General features: G+C 38.4%; 1 protein-coding gene across 1 annotated transcript; it reads right to left on the bottom strand.

The window, feature by feature from the left end:
* Nucleotides 1-95: 95 nt before the first annotated feature.
* On the bottom strand, nucleotides 96-18,401 carry LOC120552207 (solute carrier family 22 member 13-like). Its single transcript, XM_039790040.1, has 10 exons — nucleotides 18,007-18,401; nucleotides 15,856-15,959; nucleotides 5,282-5,436; nucleotides 3,350-3,521; nucleotides 3,100-3,220; nucleotides 2,908-3,002; nucleotides 2,278-2,492; nucleotides 2,046-2,154; nucleotides 714-908; nucleotides 96-254 (listed from the first exon to the last, which is right to left on the bottom strand). The coding sequence occupies exons 1-10, from the start codon at nucleotides 18,379-18,381 to the stop codon at nucleotides 224-226; spliced, it is 1,572 nt and encodes a 523-aa protein (XP_039645974.1). The 5' UTR covers nucleotides 18,382-18,401; the 3' UTR covers nucleotides 96-223.
* Nucleotides 18,402-19,813: the final 1,412 nt, after the last annotated feature.

Below are 19,813 nucleotides of genomic sequence, written 5' to 3'. Positions count from 1 at the left end.
ATCCATTGTTTAACCAGTGTAAGATAATAATATAAATTTGACTGTACAATGGAGTTTAAATAGTAATAGTAATTAAAATACATGAATTTGAATTAATATGCCTTTAAACATGACAACTTGTGGGTGTGAATGTATTTATTACAATAATCCAATTATAAAATACAATGCAATAAAAACTAATGTCAACAAATTGTGTTGGGGTTTTTAATGTTTTAATGTGGACTTAGTTCCCTGTAGGCCCCTTCTCTGGTTTTCTGAAATGAAAAGCAGGAGGAGTGTATAGAATTACAGAACTTAAATAATACAGTACCTTAAAATCATTAAACACGTTGCATTCTAGAGTGTCACCCAATCCACAACTTCTTACTGATACTATGGAGTGCCTTTTTTTCTTTCTATCACTAAACTCGTATTGCATTTCAGCATTTATCCATTTGTTCATTAGGATTAGACTATCTGCTGCTACTGAGATAATACTGCTCAAATTTTATACATGTTTTTTTTTTGTAGCACTCAGTGGTTTTTCCTCTTTATATGAATTTAGTGATACAAAGAAAAAAAAAAGGCACACATATGTATTGCAGAAAATGTGTGAGTTTGTTCCTTCTCATAATAAAGCCTAGTATGTAGGCTATGCAACTAAGAGCATATTCACTGTAATTCATCCAGCCATTTATTCAATATTGTGGGTTAAAAATGTGTTCATTATTCACCTGAGTTCAGTGTGGTCCTGAAGTTCAACATTAAGGGTCTCAGGCAGTAGCAAACAGAAACCCCCAGCAGCAACGGGGATGATGCCGTATATCAGCATGGGGATGGTGTAATGGTAGACGTCCAGGAGCCTGATCAGCGGAGCGAGGATGCCCGCCACACGAGCGCACATGGAGTTTAGACCTACACCATTTTGCCTATAGATAATGGACTTATCAGCGATCTTATAGCATGTAATAATAGCAAATGAAAAAATAGCTCCATTCTAATCCAATCCATCAGATCTTGTAATAGGTTAAAGAAAGAGTCCAGAATAGTAGGAGATAGCGAGGGGCTACAGAGTTGGGCGGGCGAGTCCGAGGATGAATACTGGACGTAATAGCCATTACCATATCAACAAAGAAGGTAAGGTATTTGTTACAATCGTATGTGGAGAAACATGGTAACGTAGAGAGCTGCAGTGAAACAATGTTAATAAGAGCATCAAACTAAATCTCAGGATTTCTTTTTGAAGAAAAAATGAAGTTGGCAAAGTAAGCAGGGCTTCCCTCATTAAAAGAATTACGAAGATCTTTGAGATACAGGCAATCCACTTCTAGCCCAGTGGCTTTCCATAATCATTCTGTCCTGTGACACTTCCATCTCAGGCTGAATCTGTCATCCAAGGAGAGTGTTGCAGATAGCCCTAGTCCTAACCTTTAAAGGTGTCCAGCAACATGGAGAATGCTTACTGAAAGACTGCATTATAAGCTCTACATTTTGACATTAGTATTAAAGCTATAGTGCGTAGTTTCTGTCGCCTACATGAGGAATTCAAAGTAATGACAACAACACTGTCGGCGCGTCCACATGATACAAGCCTACCGTGATCGCACACCACCCCTCCCCTCCACACAGTTGCTAGTAGCCAAGGAGGACACAGAGGTTTAAAAAAACATGGACTCTTCAGAAGTGGTAATTATCTTCACTCTAGTTTCTGCGTGGGAAATTCACCGGACGACACAATCTTCTGAACACAGCCATACTGAGACATCCAGAGAGAGTTGTGTGGAGCTGATAGTCTTAATTAGCTTTGTAGCAACCATTTGGCAATGGATTGAATGTAACGGACGTTAATTAATATAAAAAATTATGCACTAAAGCATTAAAAATACAGAATACGGCTGATCAGTTTTCAGAGCACTTTTCCTGAGTAAGTCTATCACCACAATAAATACCAATAAACAGAAAACAAAACATGTGAAACTTGATATTCCAAATCAATATTCCATCTGAGTGTTATCTAGATTTTTTTGTGTCATCATCATGAACAGCAGCAGAATGAGTGATATTACCTTAAAATGGTTGGGTATAATTCTGCAGTGTAGATGTAGGCTGTGCTGAAAGAGGCAGTAGCAGCAAATTTCCCCACTAGAGCTGTGGTAATTACCACCGCAGAAAGATCTGGTGGGTATATAATGAGTTAAGAAAACATACTCTGTACCTGTCGGATAAACATAGAAAAATTGCCACCTTTATAACAAATGTTTTCACATAATAAAAACATGTCCAAGGTTTTGAAAATACCATTCGGGATAGCAAGAACCACGAGGCAAGCAGCACCCCCAAAGAACAGGAAGCCTGCTTGAACTATTCTTCTTCCAAAGTGTTGAATAAGAGCCAAAGCGCTCAGGTTTGCAGGAATTTCGACAATTCCAAAGATGAATTGTGTGAGGTAGATATTCAGGCCAAAACTGCCAACATTGAGGCTCAGTCCAAAATACAGAAGACTTGTTGCAAACCTAGTAGCAGTTGGAGAGTTGGAGAGATTATTGTGACAAATGGGCACTATTAACAATGTAGCTATGAAAAAAAATATTGATTAACAGTATTAAAGCAACACAAAAGAACTTTTCCTCTTTGGTCCACCTACAGGTTGGAAGCGGAATTGTCCATTACAGTTGTTATTCGAACTATAGATCCGCTACCAGATCTGGCAAACTTGCATAGTGCAGTTATAGCCTATAGAGGGCCGCAAAGCGAATGCAGAAGTGCTGTTCACCCTGTTATGAGTAAATGAACCACTGAAACGATTTTGGAAACATTATTTTAAATAAAAATAAAAATCTTTGGTGTTGCTTTAATGTATCTGCATAATAATTCACTAAGTGAGAAAGACAGTGGCATGAACAATTATCTTAATAAAAGTGGACACACCAGTTATAGCCCATTATGAGAGTACATTTTCTCAAATACAGGATCCGAAAGATGTCCAACATGTTTCTTCGTTCTGGTGTGCTCTCCATCTCTAGCTAAACAAGTAAAAATAAAATGTACTCGTATCACAGAGAGGTTCATTTACTGTATTGTTTTGGTATTTAGGTCAAAAGTGTGTTTGATGCAGCTCACCTTGTCTAGCAGATCTTCTGGGACCTTCTTCCCGTTCACCCTTGCAGCCCTGCGGAGCTCCTTTTGTGCCTCCTCCTTCCTGCCTTGGGTCATCAGCCAGCGGGCTGATTCTGGGAGAAACCTATTAGAACACAAGTTCGAAATCAAAAACTATGATTTAGATGTTACAATTGTAACTTCTCTGGCAATGCGTTTGACGAAAAGGCCTATTTAAACTTGTAAAGGTATTGTGGTCTGAGAGGCTGCTGACCAGTAAAGGATGCCTAGGACAAGGAGAAGAGGGCAGTAGAGCACTAGCTGCAGGATCCTCCAGTTTTGGATTAAATAGGCAATGCCAGACAACATCATCAGTCCAACAGGAAGGAATAATATGATAACCATTGTACAAAGAGCAGCCTTGGAGCGGCCAGTCCACTCCACCCCTTTAAGACAGATGAGAATTGCACATATTGAGTTATTTTATTTCAGTGGTAACAACAAGGTTTAGTTTGTAACCGTGGACATACACAATATTATTTTAGTGGAATTGAAGGCACTGACAGAAAAGATGGTGGATAGTCAATTTCAAGTCTTTTAGAATGACTTCATATGCTGATGAGCTACAGGTTTAGCATTCATAGGATGTTGTTTATTTGACGCTTATTTGACCTGATGGACCTAAGCTGATGTCAGGCTACCTTCCCTCCTGGCGAGCACCTTATATCAAGCTCGCAACTACTCGCATCTCCGTGGTCAAACCAGCCAATGCTCAAGTTGGAGACAGCAGAGTAGAGCAAAGTCCCGGTGGGCAGAGTAGACGTACAGTATCTCACAAAAGTGAGTACACCCCTCACATTTTAGTAAATATTTCATCATATCTTTTAATGGGACAACACTGAAGAAATGACACTTTGTACAATGTAAAGTATTAAGTTTACAGCTTGTATAACAGTGTAAGTGTGCAGTCCCCTCAAAATAACTCATAAAAGACTAACAAAAGTCAGTACACCCCTATGATAAATTCCCATAGAGGCAGGCAGATTTTTATTTTTAAAGGCCAGTTATTTCATGGATCCAGGATACTATGCATCCTGATAAAGTTCCCTTGGCCTTTGGAATTAAAATAGCCCCACATCATCACATGCCCTTCACCATACCTAGAGATTGGCATGGGGTAGATTCCATAAAATCATCTCTCTATCATCTCTTTATCAGGATGCATAGTATCCAGGATACTATGCATCCTGATAAAGTTCCCTTGGTCTTTGGAATTAAAATAGCCCCCCATCATCATATACCCTTCACCATACCTAGAGATTGGCATGGTTTTATGTCAGTTAGAGAGATGATTTTACGGAATCTACCCCATGCCAATCTCTAGGTATGGTGAAGGGCATGTGATGATGTGGGGCTATTTTAATTCCAAAGGCCAAGGGAACTTTATCAGGATGCATAGTATCCTGGATCCATGAAATAACTGGCCTTTAAAAATAAAAATCTGCCTGCCTCTATGGGAATTTAACACAGGGGTGTACTGACTTTTGTTGCCAGCGGTTTAGACATTAATGGCTGTATGTTGAGTTATTTTGAGGGGACTGCACATTAACACTGATATACAAGCTGTAAACTTAATACTTTAATACTTTTTACATTTCTTCAGTGTTTTTTTCCCATTAAAAGATATAATGAAATATTTACTAAAATGTGAGGGGTGTACTCACTTTTGTGAGATACTGTAGTAACGTCGCTCAGAAAACAATGTCTGGATCTTATTTTAATTAATACATGGGCTAGGTCTCAGGTCGTTAAATTGCACCCTTGGCTCCTCCACTTGCCTCCGTTCCTCACATCTTAGTCCCTCCCACCAAGGAAGCACAGCAGAGACGCAAGGAAATCATGGAAGGAGCCGAGGAGCGAGGAGCTATCAAATAAGGAAAATGAGATCCAGCCATGAAGATGCGACAGGACCTTCTTCTTGTATTTACTTTCTTGCTCCTGCTGCCCCAGACACATGTGACCAATAGGGGAGTAAACATTCTTGATTGATTTGTAGTGATGCATTTCGGTTTGCTTGGATCTTTCTCCGTGTGAAACCAGAACCAAGGGGGAAACGCTCCAAGTTTACAAACTCATCAACTGATTCAGACCAGGGCTACAGGTGTAAAAATGTGTGTCTTTAGTCAAAGATGAACAGTGTACTTACCCACCACAGATGTGTTCATTATTATGGTACCTCCTGAAGTCCCACAGACAAATTTTAAGACCATGTAAACATAGATGTTTGGTGAGAAAGCAGAACCCACTCCAAACAGTAGTAGGAGAAAGAGGGAGAGTAGGACTGCAAAGCGTCGGCCAAACCTACAAACAGAGGAGAAAGAGCTTTTGTTTTGTTTTAAAGGACACAAAGTGAGTCTACATACTGTAGTGTCATTCACTGAAAACCTGTCGTAGAAAGGGGTACATTTTGGAGTAGAAGTCCCCTTAATGGTTGGTTACGCACAAGTAACTGTTTTTGCATCTAGCTGTCTTGGTGGCAAGATGCTACCTTTGTTGGCATGATTATTGGTTGATCCCTCTGTATGTTTCTCCTTACCCATATATCTTTTTTTGCCGAGTCCTGCAACAACTTTCTTTCTTTTTCTTGATTTTTATTCAGACTCGGAGGAGACCTTTCTTTCAGTTGGTGATACTCCACAAGTCTTGTATTTAAGGCGAGACACTACAGGTGAATAGGGTAAAATTTTAAAATAATAGATATCACAATGAAACTTCCTCAGTTTATTACTTAAACAAGTATATAAAAATGTATTACATGTTTAATTATGCAAATTAGGCATTATCTCAATAAATATTCACAATTTTGCATATATTTTCGGTAGATAGATCTGAACATATGATAATGCCAGGTGCAAAATTATTTTTTCATTTTGTTTACAGACAAGATGAAAACAAAATTACAAAAGGGATTTCAGGATATCTGCTTTCATTACCTAGGAAATCCAAATATACGGTCTCTAGCCTTAAAAAATCGAATTTTGGCATTCATTTTTGATTAAAATGTGACATAAATCAGGCCAGGAATGATGTATTAACAAATCCCTCTGTAAATATCTTCAGAATACTGTTAAGTGTATAACTGGAAAGTTTGGTGTACATAGGAGCTACATAGGCTGAGATGTTTATACTGGAGAATGACAAAAAAACTAATTTTGAGAAAACGGCATTTAAAGATTTAAATAGGGGAATTTAATAGATTTCTATTGGAAAACATTGCTCAAAAACAGGATAAATGCTCAGGACCTTGGTAATAATAATAATATAGAATATTTCAAGCTCATGAAAATTGATTATTTAATAACATGGTAGGAATATAAGGCCTACAACTGCAGTAACTCGTAGAATTAACATTGGCGTATCATGCACAAAGTTGCCGACAAAACCCACGCTAGACAGTTGTATGGACACAGAACAAGACCAACAGTAGATGTCACAGCTTTCTAAAGTCTAATTGTCCACTCCAGCACCATATGTAGGCTATTTTAGCTATGCTTAGACTCTTGCGCCTATGTTTTACACTGGCAGTTGTGACAGCCTCAGCTTTCGAGATCCTGAGCATATTAGTTTCTCTCATTGAATTGACCGTCACAACTGTGCTCTGAAGCCACAACTTCTCCATAACAGACAGCATGGCAGAATCACCTTCATCAAGGTGGGGATGGCCATACTTGCTGCTGCCTCAAGCTTACTTTCCCCACAAAACAGTCCCCTCAGTCAGCTGATGGTGAAGCTAACTAACCAGGCTCCCATCAGCACTGGTTCATAACAACACAACATAACAAAACTAATTATGAATCATTCAAAAGACCAATATTTAGAACATTGGAGAAAGCAAACAAAGTAGACTAAATTGTTATTTGACATAGTATCTGCACACTGTCAGAGATACGAAGAATAGACGGATCCTGACTAAATACAGGCTCAGTGACCACCAACTGGGTCAGACAGACAGGTCAGAGAGAGAGACAGGCTCAGTGACCACCAACTTGGTCAGACAGAGGTGCACTTCCTCCTCCACTGGGAAAAAACTAGTGTGACATCTATATATTTAATATATGACATGTAGGCTATGACTTTCTGTAAACTGCTAGGAGAGAGAGAGAGTCAGTCTGATTACCTCCGCTGCCTGCACACTCCTGTTTTCTGAACGACAGTTTAAACATCGACATACTATGTGAAGGCATTTCATCATCTGCTGTCATAGTTTGTAATCCCCTGTGTCTTCTTGTTAATGACAACTGTTTTCGTCTTCTCTGAGATGATTTTCGACCGTTTTCGACGCACTTCTTTCGACATTTTGAGCTACCGCGGAAATATCAGAGCGCGTCACGTGAAGATTCTGAACGAATCACGTTGTCAGAAATTAGCATCAGCCAATGAGATTGCGCATTTAGAGTTAAATCCCCCCTTTTACTTTCACGATTAGTTGCTGATGAAAAGGAAATGACCATATTTGGATCCGACAGCATTGTACAGGAGAGAGAGAGAGCTTTCCATCGACACCATCCATCCAACGGTATATGTGATGACAGTGTCGGTACACGATCCGTTCTGCACATGCGCAAGATACATAACTGTCAAGTATCCCGTTTTGGCCGGGAAAGTCCCGTATTTTACCCTTCTTTCCCGCCGTCCTCCCGTATTAGTATTTTCCCGTAAATCTCCCGTATTTTAACCTGCGTTTTTAAAAAATAATACCCCGGGTCCGAGCGGAGTAAAAAAAAAAAAACATTCCCAATCTGAGCTCTGTCACTAGCCTCGCGATAACTGCCACCTGCAGTAGCCTACTACAGATACTGTAGATGGCAGTTGTCGCGAGTTTAGTGTGTGAGGTCAGATGATGAGTGACAACGCAGGAAAAAAAAAAAAAAAAACAGAGACGGATGATGACGCTTCGACAGAGACGGTGCGCTGCCAAAACTTATGAAGGCTTTACTATGCATTCCCCATAGCAATGCAAGTTGAGAAAGGGTGTTTAGCATGGTATGAAAGATTGTTACAGAGAATAGGATGACGTTAGACAACAGAACTGTTTGCGCTCTACTCTTGTGTAAACCACTCTGTAAACCACTCTGGCCCAGCCCACAAATACACTCCTTCCAAAACAATCTTAAAGAATGCAAAGTCTGCAACAAATTTATACAATAACTCACTAAAAGAGTAAAGAAAAGTTATGTGAAATGAAAAGAAAAACTGTAAAAGAAAAGCAATATGAAATGAAAAGAATGTGTGGACTGAAAATAAAATGTAAAGACAAGCAATGTTATAAATTGTAAATGTTTTCAGCATTCTGCATCAAGTGGTGATTTTAGCTTTCTTGTACACCTGTCTTAAAATGTAAGGGATACTGGAGCTTGGTTGGGGTGGTGGGACTGCTTGCGGTGGGCGCCGGAAAATTTCTCTTATTTTCAAATCCAAAACTTGACAGGTATGGCAAGATAATACTGTTTACGACCTGCACGATCTTTTTTTTTTTTTTTTTTATTGAAATATTAAGATTTACAAACAAACATGGCTGCATATAACCATATATATCTATAATATATATATATATATATATATATATTATATATATATAATTTATTTTTTTTATTGCAAAATATTTTTGTTACAATTTGTCAAAACAAAGAGATTGAACTTGTAGTACACAACTCATTTCGTTACAGAACATGTTTTCATAAAGAATTAAAAAACATAAGAGAGAAAAAAGAATTAAAAAAAAGAAAGAATAAAAACAACAAAAAGGTACATAGCCAGAGTATCAGACATTTAGTATCAGTTAAATTAATTATAAAGTTAAATCAGATAAGCATTGCATACATTTTGATGCTGATTTACCCTCTAATCCAGAAATAGAATCTATATAATTTTTTAAGTCAAGTTTAAAGACATTGAAAAGAGGTTTATTTTTCATAAATTTCGATTTATGAATAAAGAATTTTCCAAGCAAAATTATTAAGTTGACTATATATTGTACAGAGGAGTTTGAGTCAGAAAAGTAAAAGAAGATATCAAAATTAGATAAATGTATGTTTGAGCCAAGTTGTCCATTAATGAAACCTTGTATATCACTCCACAGCGAAGAGCTATGTGAACAGCTATAGAATAAATGGTCTATCGTTTCTGTTTCCATAAAGCAAAAGCTGCATTTTTCGTCTACGGTAGGGATAAATTTAGAGATAATCTTGTTGCAGGGGTAAAAAAGGTGAAGAATTTTAAATGATATTTCTTTTACTTTGTTTGTAATTAAAAATGTATGTGGGTTACTCCATGCTCTATTCCAGTTAATATTTTCATATAAGGGGGACCATTTGTATCTGGAGGCAGGGATAGATTTAGCACAATGGTTATGACAGAGTAGGATACAAGGAAAATATAGCCAGATGGAGCAGCTCTTAATACAAACAGGAAATATACATGTAGACTTAGTAACAAAAGTAAAGTAAGGATGATTATTAAGGGAGAAGAGACATTTAAAAAAAAAAAAAAAAGGGGATTTCAGTCATTGTTCAGCTATTAACCTCAGTTGGGAAGTGTTTTAGGGTATCATATATGTTTTGTGCTTTAGGACTTTTCAGAGTTTTTAAGGATTTCAAATACAGTTTAAATTCATTTAAAAAAACTACAAATTTGGGAGAGGATTTCACAATTCTAAATTTGTGAATAAAGAATTTAGCTAGACATACAATTGTATTAGTACAGAGCTCAACAACCTTGCTTTGTACGACCTGCACGATCTGTTCCACGCTAGCCTATGGCTAGCCTCCACCGGGAAGCTAACGTTAGTTTAGCTAACAGCTAATTTGGCTAACCGCTAGCTGACAGCTAGTCTAAAATGACGTTAAGTCAAACTTAATGGGAGAAGCAGGCTACAGCTACATAACAATAAAGACAAATATTGAGTAATTGTATTTTAAATGAGCACAAGTAAAGTAGAACTGACGTAACAGCTGTTATATATGTTAACGTTTATTTTCAAGTTTTATTTTGAGGGTCTTTTAAAGTTATTACATGCTGTCTCAGCTAGCGGTTAGCCACTTCCGGCAAGATGGCGTGTTGAGCAGCAACCATATGGCAGCAACCCACTTCTAAGGCTGCAGCGAACTTGTCCCAAAACCTTGAATTTGCACTTGTTAATTAACACTCACAACTTTGAAATGGAAACGAAAAAGGTTTTGAAACCTGCCAAACTGATAATTGACGATGTAAGTAATGTGAAATCCCAAGAAACGTTGAGTTCAACTGAGCGAATGTCAAAAGATGCAGAAAACGCTGTTGACCACGACATAACCACCGATCACGACTACGCGATGGAAGTTAGTATGGCTAATAAAAGAAAAGATTCTGGGTCCGTCCCCACAACACCGAGCAAGATTCCAGTCGGTAAGAAGAGCAAAAGTGATAATAAGGAGGCGGAGGTCTCCAACCTGGCCATACTGGAAGCTATTCAAAGCATGGAAAAGAACTTTAACAAGCAATTGGCACAACTCCAAGAGCAAGCTAAGCAGAGTAGCTGTATGATTGCAAGCTTAACTAAAGCGGTTCAATTTCATGCGGAAGAAGTCAAAGAATGTAAGAAGAAAATTGAGGACCTGGACTCGCAAAGCGAACTCCTAAAGAAGGAGAACAAAGAGTTGAAGGAGAGGGTCAAGGAGCAAGAAAGATACGAGATGAGATGGTGTCTGAAACTCAAAGGCTTGAAGGAGAAGAACGATGAAAACATCAGAACAGACATCATACACCTATTCGCTAAGATTGCTCCCGACATGGAAATGCACCAGCTAGAAGACGCCGTCGACATCGTCCACCAGGTTGGCCATAAAGAGGGCAACAAGAACCGACATGTGGTCATTCTGTTTGCCCGGAGGCTGATTAAGGAGGAGATATGGCGCCGTAGCAAGGATTCCCCGGTGTGCAAGGAGAGAGGCGTCCGCTTCGCTGAGATGCTGCCACTGGAAGACAGGGAGGCGAGGAAGAACCTGTGGCCGCAGATTGAGCAAGCTCGCCGCGAAGGAAAACGTGCTTATTACCGTGGACCTCATGGATACGTAGAGGGTCGACAAATTGGCTAAATAGGAGAAAAAGGTTTGACCTATTAAAAGGGAAAAAAAAAAAAAAAAAAAAAAACTTGTGAGTGTAATATAATAACATGGGACACTATTTGTTACTTACAGCGTAGGGCAACTTTTACAAGTTACTTCTGAGTTCTGTGTTGGATTGGTTCTTTATTTATCCATCTTAATGTTCAGTTGCACTTTTTCTTCTGCTACATTAAATGTGAGGGGTCTTAAAGACTTAGTTAAGAGAAAAGCTTTATTTTTATTTTGCAAAGGGCTTAAAACACAATGCATTTTACTGCAGGAAACTCATTCTGCTGACTCAGATGTGAAGTTTTGGACTAACCAGTGGGGTGATCGGATATTGTTTAGTCATGGAACCAATAAATCTGCTGGTGTAGCAATCTGTTTTAATAGGTTCCCAGGAGACATTATCACATACAGAGCAGATGGGGAAGGTCACTGGATAACGGTCGTTTTAAAAGTTGAAAGCCACTTTCTCATATTAACAAATGTGTATGGATATAGAACTATTGCGCAAAACAAACAAATGCTTGATAAGATTTTGAATACTGTATCAGAGCTTAAAGCCCTCCACCCCACAGATTTAATTCTAATGGGAGGTGATTGGAATATGACCCCAGATGAATGGAAAGATAGATGGCCTTCTAAATTTTACAGCAATCATTACAACCCCATAATTAGAGAATTTATGAATAGTAACTGCCTGGTTGATATATAGAGAGTCTTAAACCCAGAGGGAAAACAATTCACATGGTACAAACCCAATGGTACATGTAAATCTAGAATTGACTACTGGCTGACTGCTAGTTCATTCAGAGAATCTGCCTTTCAAGTTTCAATGTCTAAAGCCCCTTTAACTGATCACTGTTTAGCAGAAATAACACTAAATCCAACTTGTAGGAAAAAGAACAACAAAGGGTACTGGAAATTTAATACTAATTTGCTAAGAAATAAGGACTACTGTTCAAAAATAAAAGAAATAATTAATGAAATTGAAGCTACCGAATCCATAAATAATTATTGCAATAAGTGGGAATATGTAAAATATAAAGTTAGAGAATTTTCTATAAAGTTTAGCAAGGAGCTTAATAAGAAAAGGCGAAAAGAGGAAAACGACCTGTTTCATGAAATCAGCCAGTGCTGTAGTAGGCCTGACTTGAGTAGTGAAGACAAGGAGAAACTAATGAAATTACAAACACAATTAGATAATATATATCTCAAAAGAGCTCAAGGTGCGTTTGTAAGGTCAAGAGCCAAATGGATTGAGGAGGGAGAAAAAAAACACTTCATATTTTTGCAACTTAGAAAAGAGAAGGCAGGAAAAGAAGGCGATAACAAGCTTACTGATAGAGGGAATAGAATGTAATCAAACTAAAGTAATAGAAAAAGAAGTTTTCACTTTTTACAGTAAGCTCTATACATCTGCATACTCCTGTACTGATTCCAATAGCTTCTTTGACAAAGTCATAAATTTCATACCAACCATTGATGATGTATTTAAAGGAATTTGTGAATCAGATTTAAGAATAGAAGAATTAGATGCTGTTAATTTGAAATTGTCAGTAAACAAATCCCCTGGCTCTGATGGACTCACCGCTAGCTTCTATAAGTTTTTTTGGAATGATATTAGAAATATGCTGTTCAAAGCACTGCAAGAATGCATAGAGAATAAGCAATTGATGCCAACTATGAAACAAGGTTTGATAACTCTTATTCCAAAGTCTGGCAAAGATAAAAGAATACTAGATAATCTTAGAGCAATTACATTACTCAACACTGACTATAAGCTGCTTTCTGGATGTATTGCAACTAGACTAAAATTAGGTTTGTCCCAGATAATAAATGAAACTCAGTCTGGGTTTCTTGGTGGGAGATCTATCCACAACAACATAAGGCTGGTTTTAGATCTGATCGATTACAGTCATCTGTTTATAGAAAGTGGATTTATTTTATTTCTTGATTTTTACAAAGCCTTTGATTCGGTAGAGCACCCATTTATTCTAAAAACTCTTGAGTGCTTTGGATTTGGTAGGAAATTTATAAATCTAATTGGCATGTTATACAGTGACATTAACAGTTGTGTAGCTTTGGAACATGGTACCTGTCCGAGATTTAAAGTTGAGAGAGGCATTAGACAAGGTTGCAACAGCTCCCCTTTATTATTCATCTTGGTTGCTGAACTTATGTCCATTATGATTAAAAATAATGGTACAAAAGGCATAAACATTTTGGACAAACACATTGTCATTATCCAATTTGCGGATGATTCTACGTTATTTTTGAAAAATGAAAGGCAGATCCCCAAAGTATTAGACTCTATTAGTCAATTCTCTAAAGCAGCAGGATTGAAATTAAATATTGATAAATGTGAATTATTCGCTTTGCATGATCAACCGGCTCACGTAATTTGTAACATAAAGGTTAAATCGCAAGTCAAATACTTGGGTATAACTGTTACCAGAAACAAAGAATTAAGAGAGAAAGAAAATATTTATAAAAGAGTAGAGCAATACAAAGCCATTCTTAATTCATGGTTACAAAGGGACATTACCATATTTGGAAGAGTCCTTTTATCTAAAATGGAAGGCCTCTCAAGAGTTATATATCCTGCATTATCATTGGAGGTTTCAGATAAAATGGCTCAACTTATCAACAAAACCAATTTTAACTTCATCTGGAAAAATAAATGTCATTATATCAGAAAAGCGGATGTGGTTAAGAGTGTTGAAGAAGGTGGACTAAATGCAATTGATTTTTTGGTTATGAACGGTGTTCTTAAGTTAAAATGGCTGAATTCATATACTTCAAACGAACGCTCTTTTTGGTTCACCATACCGGATGCAATTTTCAAGAAGTTGGGAGGTATTAATTTTTTATTACGATGTGATTATGATTTATGTAAACTGCCAACGAAATTATCAGATTTTCACCAGCAAATCTATTGGAATTTGATTTTTAAACATAATTTTACTCCCCAGAATACACCCCTATGAAATAACAGATACATTTTATCCAATAGGAAGTCATTGTCTTTAGGTACTTGGATGGAAAAAGGAATCTGGAATGTGTCTCAATTAATGGATGATTCTGGAGAATTTTTAAATCATACAGGATTCTGTGACAAATTTAGTTTTCAATGTCCGTTTAGAGAATACACTAAAGTAATAAAAGCCATCCCTTGTCCCTTTTAAAACAATGACTCAACAACTTTTAGTGCGTGCAAATGTTATATCAGAGATGAGGCCTCTGTGTGTTGAAGGTGTCAGTTTGAACAGCAAGCAGTTCTCTAACAAATTTGTCAAGAGTGTATTATGTATTAAATATTATCCTTTCCAACTGAAAAGAAAATATGTTCTCCGAGATTACAGTGACGAGGAGGCTAGAACGATTAGAAAACGATCCCTATCGTATCCTCTCCCACCAAAAGCTAAAGAAGTGACATTTAAAATATTGAATGATATTTATCCTTCTAACCACTTCCTACATGTAAAATTTAATTGGGAGAGTAATTCCTGTGTTTTCTGTGAGAGTGATATTGAGACGGTCGAACATATTTTTTTTCAGTGTGAACCAATTAATGAATTGTGGCTGTCTTTTCAATACTGGCTTCAATCTAAAGATATACTGCTACACCCATTAAATGAAATGTCAATTAAAGCTGGAATATTTTTAAAGGATAAAAATTTAGAATTCTTGGTTAATATCTTGATTGAGCACTGTAAACATTTTATCCATAGGTGCAAATATTTAAAAGTCAAACCCCACATTAATGGTTGGAAGAGTGATCTTAAACTTTTTGTTACATCTTTAAAATATATGACAGAGAAAAACGCCGAAAGACTCTTATATTTGTTGGATTTACATTCCCTTATGGACTAAAAAGACCCCTAGCATCTTATTTTAATTTTATTTTCTTTAGTATTATTTGCTATATATATATTTCTCTACCTCAAAGCTGTTGACACGTTTTGGACAAATGTACTATCACTTTGTGCCTTGATTGTTTGTACGATTGTTATATAATAAAGAGTGAATAAAAAAATAATAAAATAAAATAAAAAAAGCTAGCGGTTAGCCGAATTAGCTGTTAGCTAAACTAACGTTAGCTTGGCTGTCGACCGGAAGCGTGGAACAGATCGTGCAGTGTTGTAAATCCTCGTACAACAGCGCATGCGCAAACATTTTGCGCATGTGCAGAACGGATCGCGCATGTGCAGAACCAAAGCCGGTCTACGGAAATTCTTTGGCAGAACGGATCGTGCAGGCAGAACGGATCGTGTACCGACAGACAGGGTGCAGACAGCGATCGCAGACAGCGATCTCAGACAGCGATCGCAGAGCAGCGTGATGATTTAGAATGCCAACTTTTGTTGAATTTAGGAGAAATCTAGAGACTCAAACAGACAAAGTGTAAGACCTAAATGTGTATTTTGGACTTTTGAAGTCTGAAAGAATACATGTTATTGAAGACAAATAGCCCAAAATCTCAAAATTGACCTGCCGTGTCTCGCCACAAATAGTGATTATCATGATAACGTCACTGTGACACCAATATCCCCTAAAGTCTTACAAAGAATGCAAACTATTCTTCTATGTACATTAGACAGGAGGTGGGTGTGCATGTGTTATTGGCCCTTACCTGTCAGAAATTGCCCCAAACACCAACACTCCAACCAGAAAACCTGCCATGTAGATGGACTGTGATGCCTCAATCAAACCACTCTTGTCACAAACCAGATCAAACTGAAAAGAGAAAAGGATTATAAAAGGAGAAGAAAGGAAAGGAATAAATTAAAGGGGTGATAGAATGCAAAACCGATTTTACCTTGTCATAGTTGAATAATGACAGTTTAGGGGGTAACTAGGACATACATAGAACCTCTAAATCCCACTGACACCTCTTTTCTCTGCAAATCTCACAATTTGAAACTGCCTCTGAAAACGGGCGAATCTCAACAAGCCCCATAGTTGACGTCAACTATTGCGGCTCCTCCTCATTTGGCTCTAGTCTCTCTCCTTGTCACGCCCCAACATTTGCATAGGCTACACAACTGACCTGAGATCAGTTAGTCTTCTGACTCTAGGTCGTGCAGATCTCAGAAATTATACAGTATTTCATCTGTTGTTCATCTGCTATTTTACCATTCAATTCACTTCTGAGACTTTTTTATGGGAGAAATCAACAATGTAGAGGTCAAATGTGGGCCGTTTTACAAAAATGGATGTCTAATTGCAAATTTTGTCCGACTGTGTGTCGGACTTCAGAGGCCGGTGCTGCCTGTGTTGCTGCCTCGCCGCCTGGCCTGCCTTCCTTCACAGACCCCGGCCTGCTGTGAGCTCGATTGAGCTCCGTCAAGGCTGGCAGCCCACGGAACTTCATACCCGCGCAAAGTCACTGCTTTGTGGGTGAATGACTACTAAACGCCGCTGCCCTGACAGAGCTCCAGGGCCTGCAGTTCCCCTCTTCCTAATGCCAGGTGTGTGTGAGTGAGTGGTCAGCGAGCTTGTTACGCCAGCAATCTGTTACCACAGGTTCCAGTTAATCTTTTAATGTGTGCAATTATAATGTGTTGAGTTATTTAAACAAACGATTGGGGAAATAAACGCCGCTTTTCCGCCAGTCTCATTGATAGAGCCTGCGGCTGGATGTAGCTCTATCAATGAGAGCTAGCTAGCCTCCTCTTAGAATTCCTCTGGAATTCACAAAAATTCATTAACTTGAAATCAGACACCATTGTTAATCCTTAGGTAGATGTTGTATACGTGGCGTGACGAAATTCAAACTGTAAATATACTCGAATTACGCCGAAAATGAAGCTAACTATCCATGATTTGTAGCTACATAGCTAGTTAGGATTGAAGGGACAGTTGCAGCTAACGAAACACCTAGCTAGTCTCCACAAATATTCATTAACTTGAAATCGGACATGTTGTTAGCTTTAGAAGACATTTAGTTATATGTTGTATAAGTGGCGTGACATGTAACATGTGGTAAGAGATTGCTGGTGTAACAAGCTCGCTGGCCGCGCTCTCACTCTCACGGGCCATTTAGCTAGCAGGAAGAGGGGAATTGCAGGCCCTGGAGCTCTGTCAGGGCAGCAGCGTTTGGTAGTCCCTGCTGTGTGCTGCCAGCCGTGACGGAGCTCCAAGTACCTTATAGAAGGCCGGGGTCTGTGAAGGAAGGCAGGCCGGGCGGCGAGGCAGCACCGGCGGGCGGCGAGGCTGCACCGGCGGCTGAACTCCGACACACAGTCTTACCAAATTTGCAATTAGCCATCAATATTCGTAAAATGGCCCATATTTGAGCTTTATATAGTTGATTTCTCGCTTAAAAAAGTCTCAGAAGTGAATTTAATAACAAAATAGCCCAACAAACAATGTATAACTTTGCAGTGTCTGAAATATGAGATCTGCTGTCCAGTCTCCCATATGTTTCTATGTAGTTTGCTCAAACCAATCAGCGCGTAGCTCATTCGGAATATTCATGAGCGTACTACCATATTTGGAAGAAAAGCTCTTGTTCCAAATAGAGCCATATTCACAGGGTGCTAATAAAATAGCATTCGGGCAATTTTCAGCCCAACCAATGTTACATACCCCATTAGGAGACCTTAAGGAACAGTGTAAAATACCCTATATAATCATTCTATCACCCCTTTAAAGAAAGAGATCAGGACTATTGCATGGAATTACAATCTCAATACACAGAACTAAGGGACTGTGTGAGCAACAATTTGGACCCTAAGGGCCTTGAGTCTAGTAGGGACCCTGAGGTGTTTGTCTTGATTACCTCTGACACAATGCTGGAAGCACCTATGGGTGTCCCATAGTCCCATCCATCTGTGCATCCAGTTGTAGTGTTAATCCGATACGCTTCAATGGTTTCCAAATCCAAATCCACAGGTGTGAACATTTCACAGCTTTCATACCTCCCATCCTTGTTCACCGGGAGGGTGAGATTTCTTTGCCTCTCATCTGTCAAGTTTGGCCCACACTCCAAGATCCAGTCAGTGTTACAGTGATGTGGAAAGCTGATTCCTACAAACACCTGACCAATAATGTCAAAAGCAGCAAATATGCTGGGAATGCATAATACAACCAATAACCGTTTCTGAAACAAACCAAACTCCCCAATCTCCTTTAGGACCTGCCTGAAGTTGCTCATAATGATATGTGGCTATATTTGCAGAGGTTCGTTCAAAGGGCGGTGTGGGAGAAAACAATGATGAAATTCACCTTGGTAGTTAATATTTAACCAACCATAATTATATGTGAACTAGCACTTTATCTTTTAAACAGGTCCAGTTGACTAAGGCTATGAACCTCACGTTTGTGTGGGGCTTCACTCTGTGTCTTCTTCATGGATCATTTGTTGTTGAGGATACGAACTTCTTCTATCTTGTTACACATTACAAATACTTGCTCATGAAATGTATCTAAATAAAATACAAAATACTGATATGAGAAAATCTATTTATTGAAATATAAGTAATTTGTAAATACAAAAATACATTCTATACAAATTGATAGTATCACATATCAGGCATTTAGTAGCCTCAATATGGGTCTGATCTTAACTGAAAAGATCATACTGTAGATTTGAAGTGGCCAATCACGATATCTTGGAGGTGGGAGGCTGCAAATTCAGGGGTGCATTGGTGGTTTCCTTTTAGTCAAAGCAACCAACTGTGAGCAGCCAATTGAAATGCAACTGGGGGAACTGAACAGTTAGGCCACAGTGATGCACTAGTTCTTTCAGATGACACTAGACTTGGCATTTAGCAGATGCTTTTTTTCAAGAGCGATCAATATAAGTGCAGTGGAGTAAGTAGCCTACATTTCTAAGATCTCCAACCTTGTGCAAAAGACACAAAACAGTACCATTACAGCAGCATATGATACAGTACAAAATAGTAGAAGAGAAAGAGAAAGCACCACCTTGCCTTCCCCCTAATACGAACAACAACCTAAAAAAAAGTATTCTCCTTTGTGTACCCCCTAACACTGCAGTCTAAGGATAGACTGATTATCAAGCCCTGGCCGATTATTGATTATCCGTTTTTTTGGCAGTTTGCAGATAATCTGTATCTGCGTTTTATTTGCCTGATAACTGATAAAGTTAATTCATTAAAAAGTGCACTACTTTGGCTCCTCTACAGCTCTGTGTCTGTCCCTCTGCTTCGGTTTTACTCACCACTGAGTCTGACCTAATGTCCCAAACACAACACTTTTAGACTTTTACTGTATATTATGTTTAAAGTTTCTAATTTATTAAATAATTGCTTAAAGCTTTAATGTCCTAACTTTTTGATATTAATGAACGTCCGTTAGCCTACATTCAAGCCATTGCCAAATGAGTTGCTACAAAGCTAATTAAGCTTCACCAAACTCTCTCTGTATTTCTCAGTATGACTATGTTCAAAAGATACCCAGCGACTTTCTCGCGCAGAAACTCAAGTTAAGATAATTAAATCTTCTGAAAAGTCCATCATGTTTTTTTAATCCTCCGTGTCCTCCTTGGCTACTAGCAACTGCGTGGAGGAGGGGGAGGTGGGGGCGCGATCATGGAAGGCTTGTATCAGGTGGACGCGCCGACA

Source organism: Perca fluviatilis, chromosome 22 (genome assembly GCF_010015445.1).
Source record: "Perca fluviatilis chromosome 22, GENO_Pfluv_1.0, whole genome shotgun sequence".
In the NCBI taxonomy this organism is placed as follows: Eukaryota; Metazoa; Chordata; class Actinopteri; order Perciformes; family Percidae; genus Perca; species Perca fluviatilis.
The sequence above is the reverse complement of the archived record's forward strand: the minus strand, read 5'-3'. Positions and strand labels throughout refer to the sequence as shown.

What these genes read in the sequence shown, in the direction of transcription:
- LOC120552207 (XM_039790040.1), bottom strand. Translation starts at nt 18,381, where the DNA reads ATGAGCAACTTCAGGCAGGTCCTAAAGGAGATTGGGGAGTTTGGTTTG. An exon ending in GTCCTAGGCATCCTTTACTG is followed by an intron (nt 3,221 to 3,349) that starts GTCAGCAGCCTC and finishes GTGTTCTAATAG; the next exon opens with GTTTCTCCCAGAATCAGCCC. An exon ending in CTCATAATGGGCTATAACTG is followed by an intron (nt 2,493 to 2,907) that starts GTGTGTCCACTT and finishes AACTGCTACTAG; the next exon opens with GTTTGCAACAAGTCTTCTGT.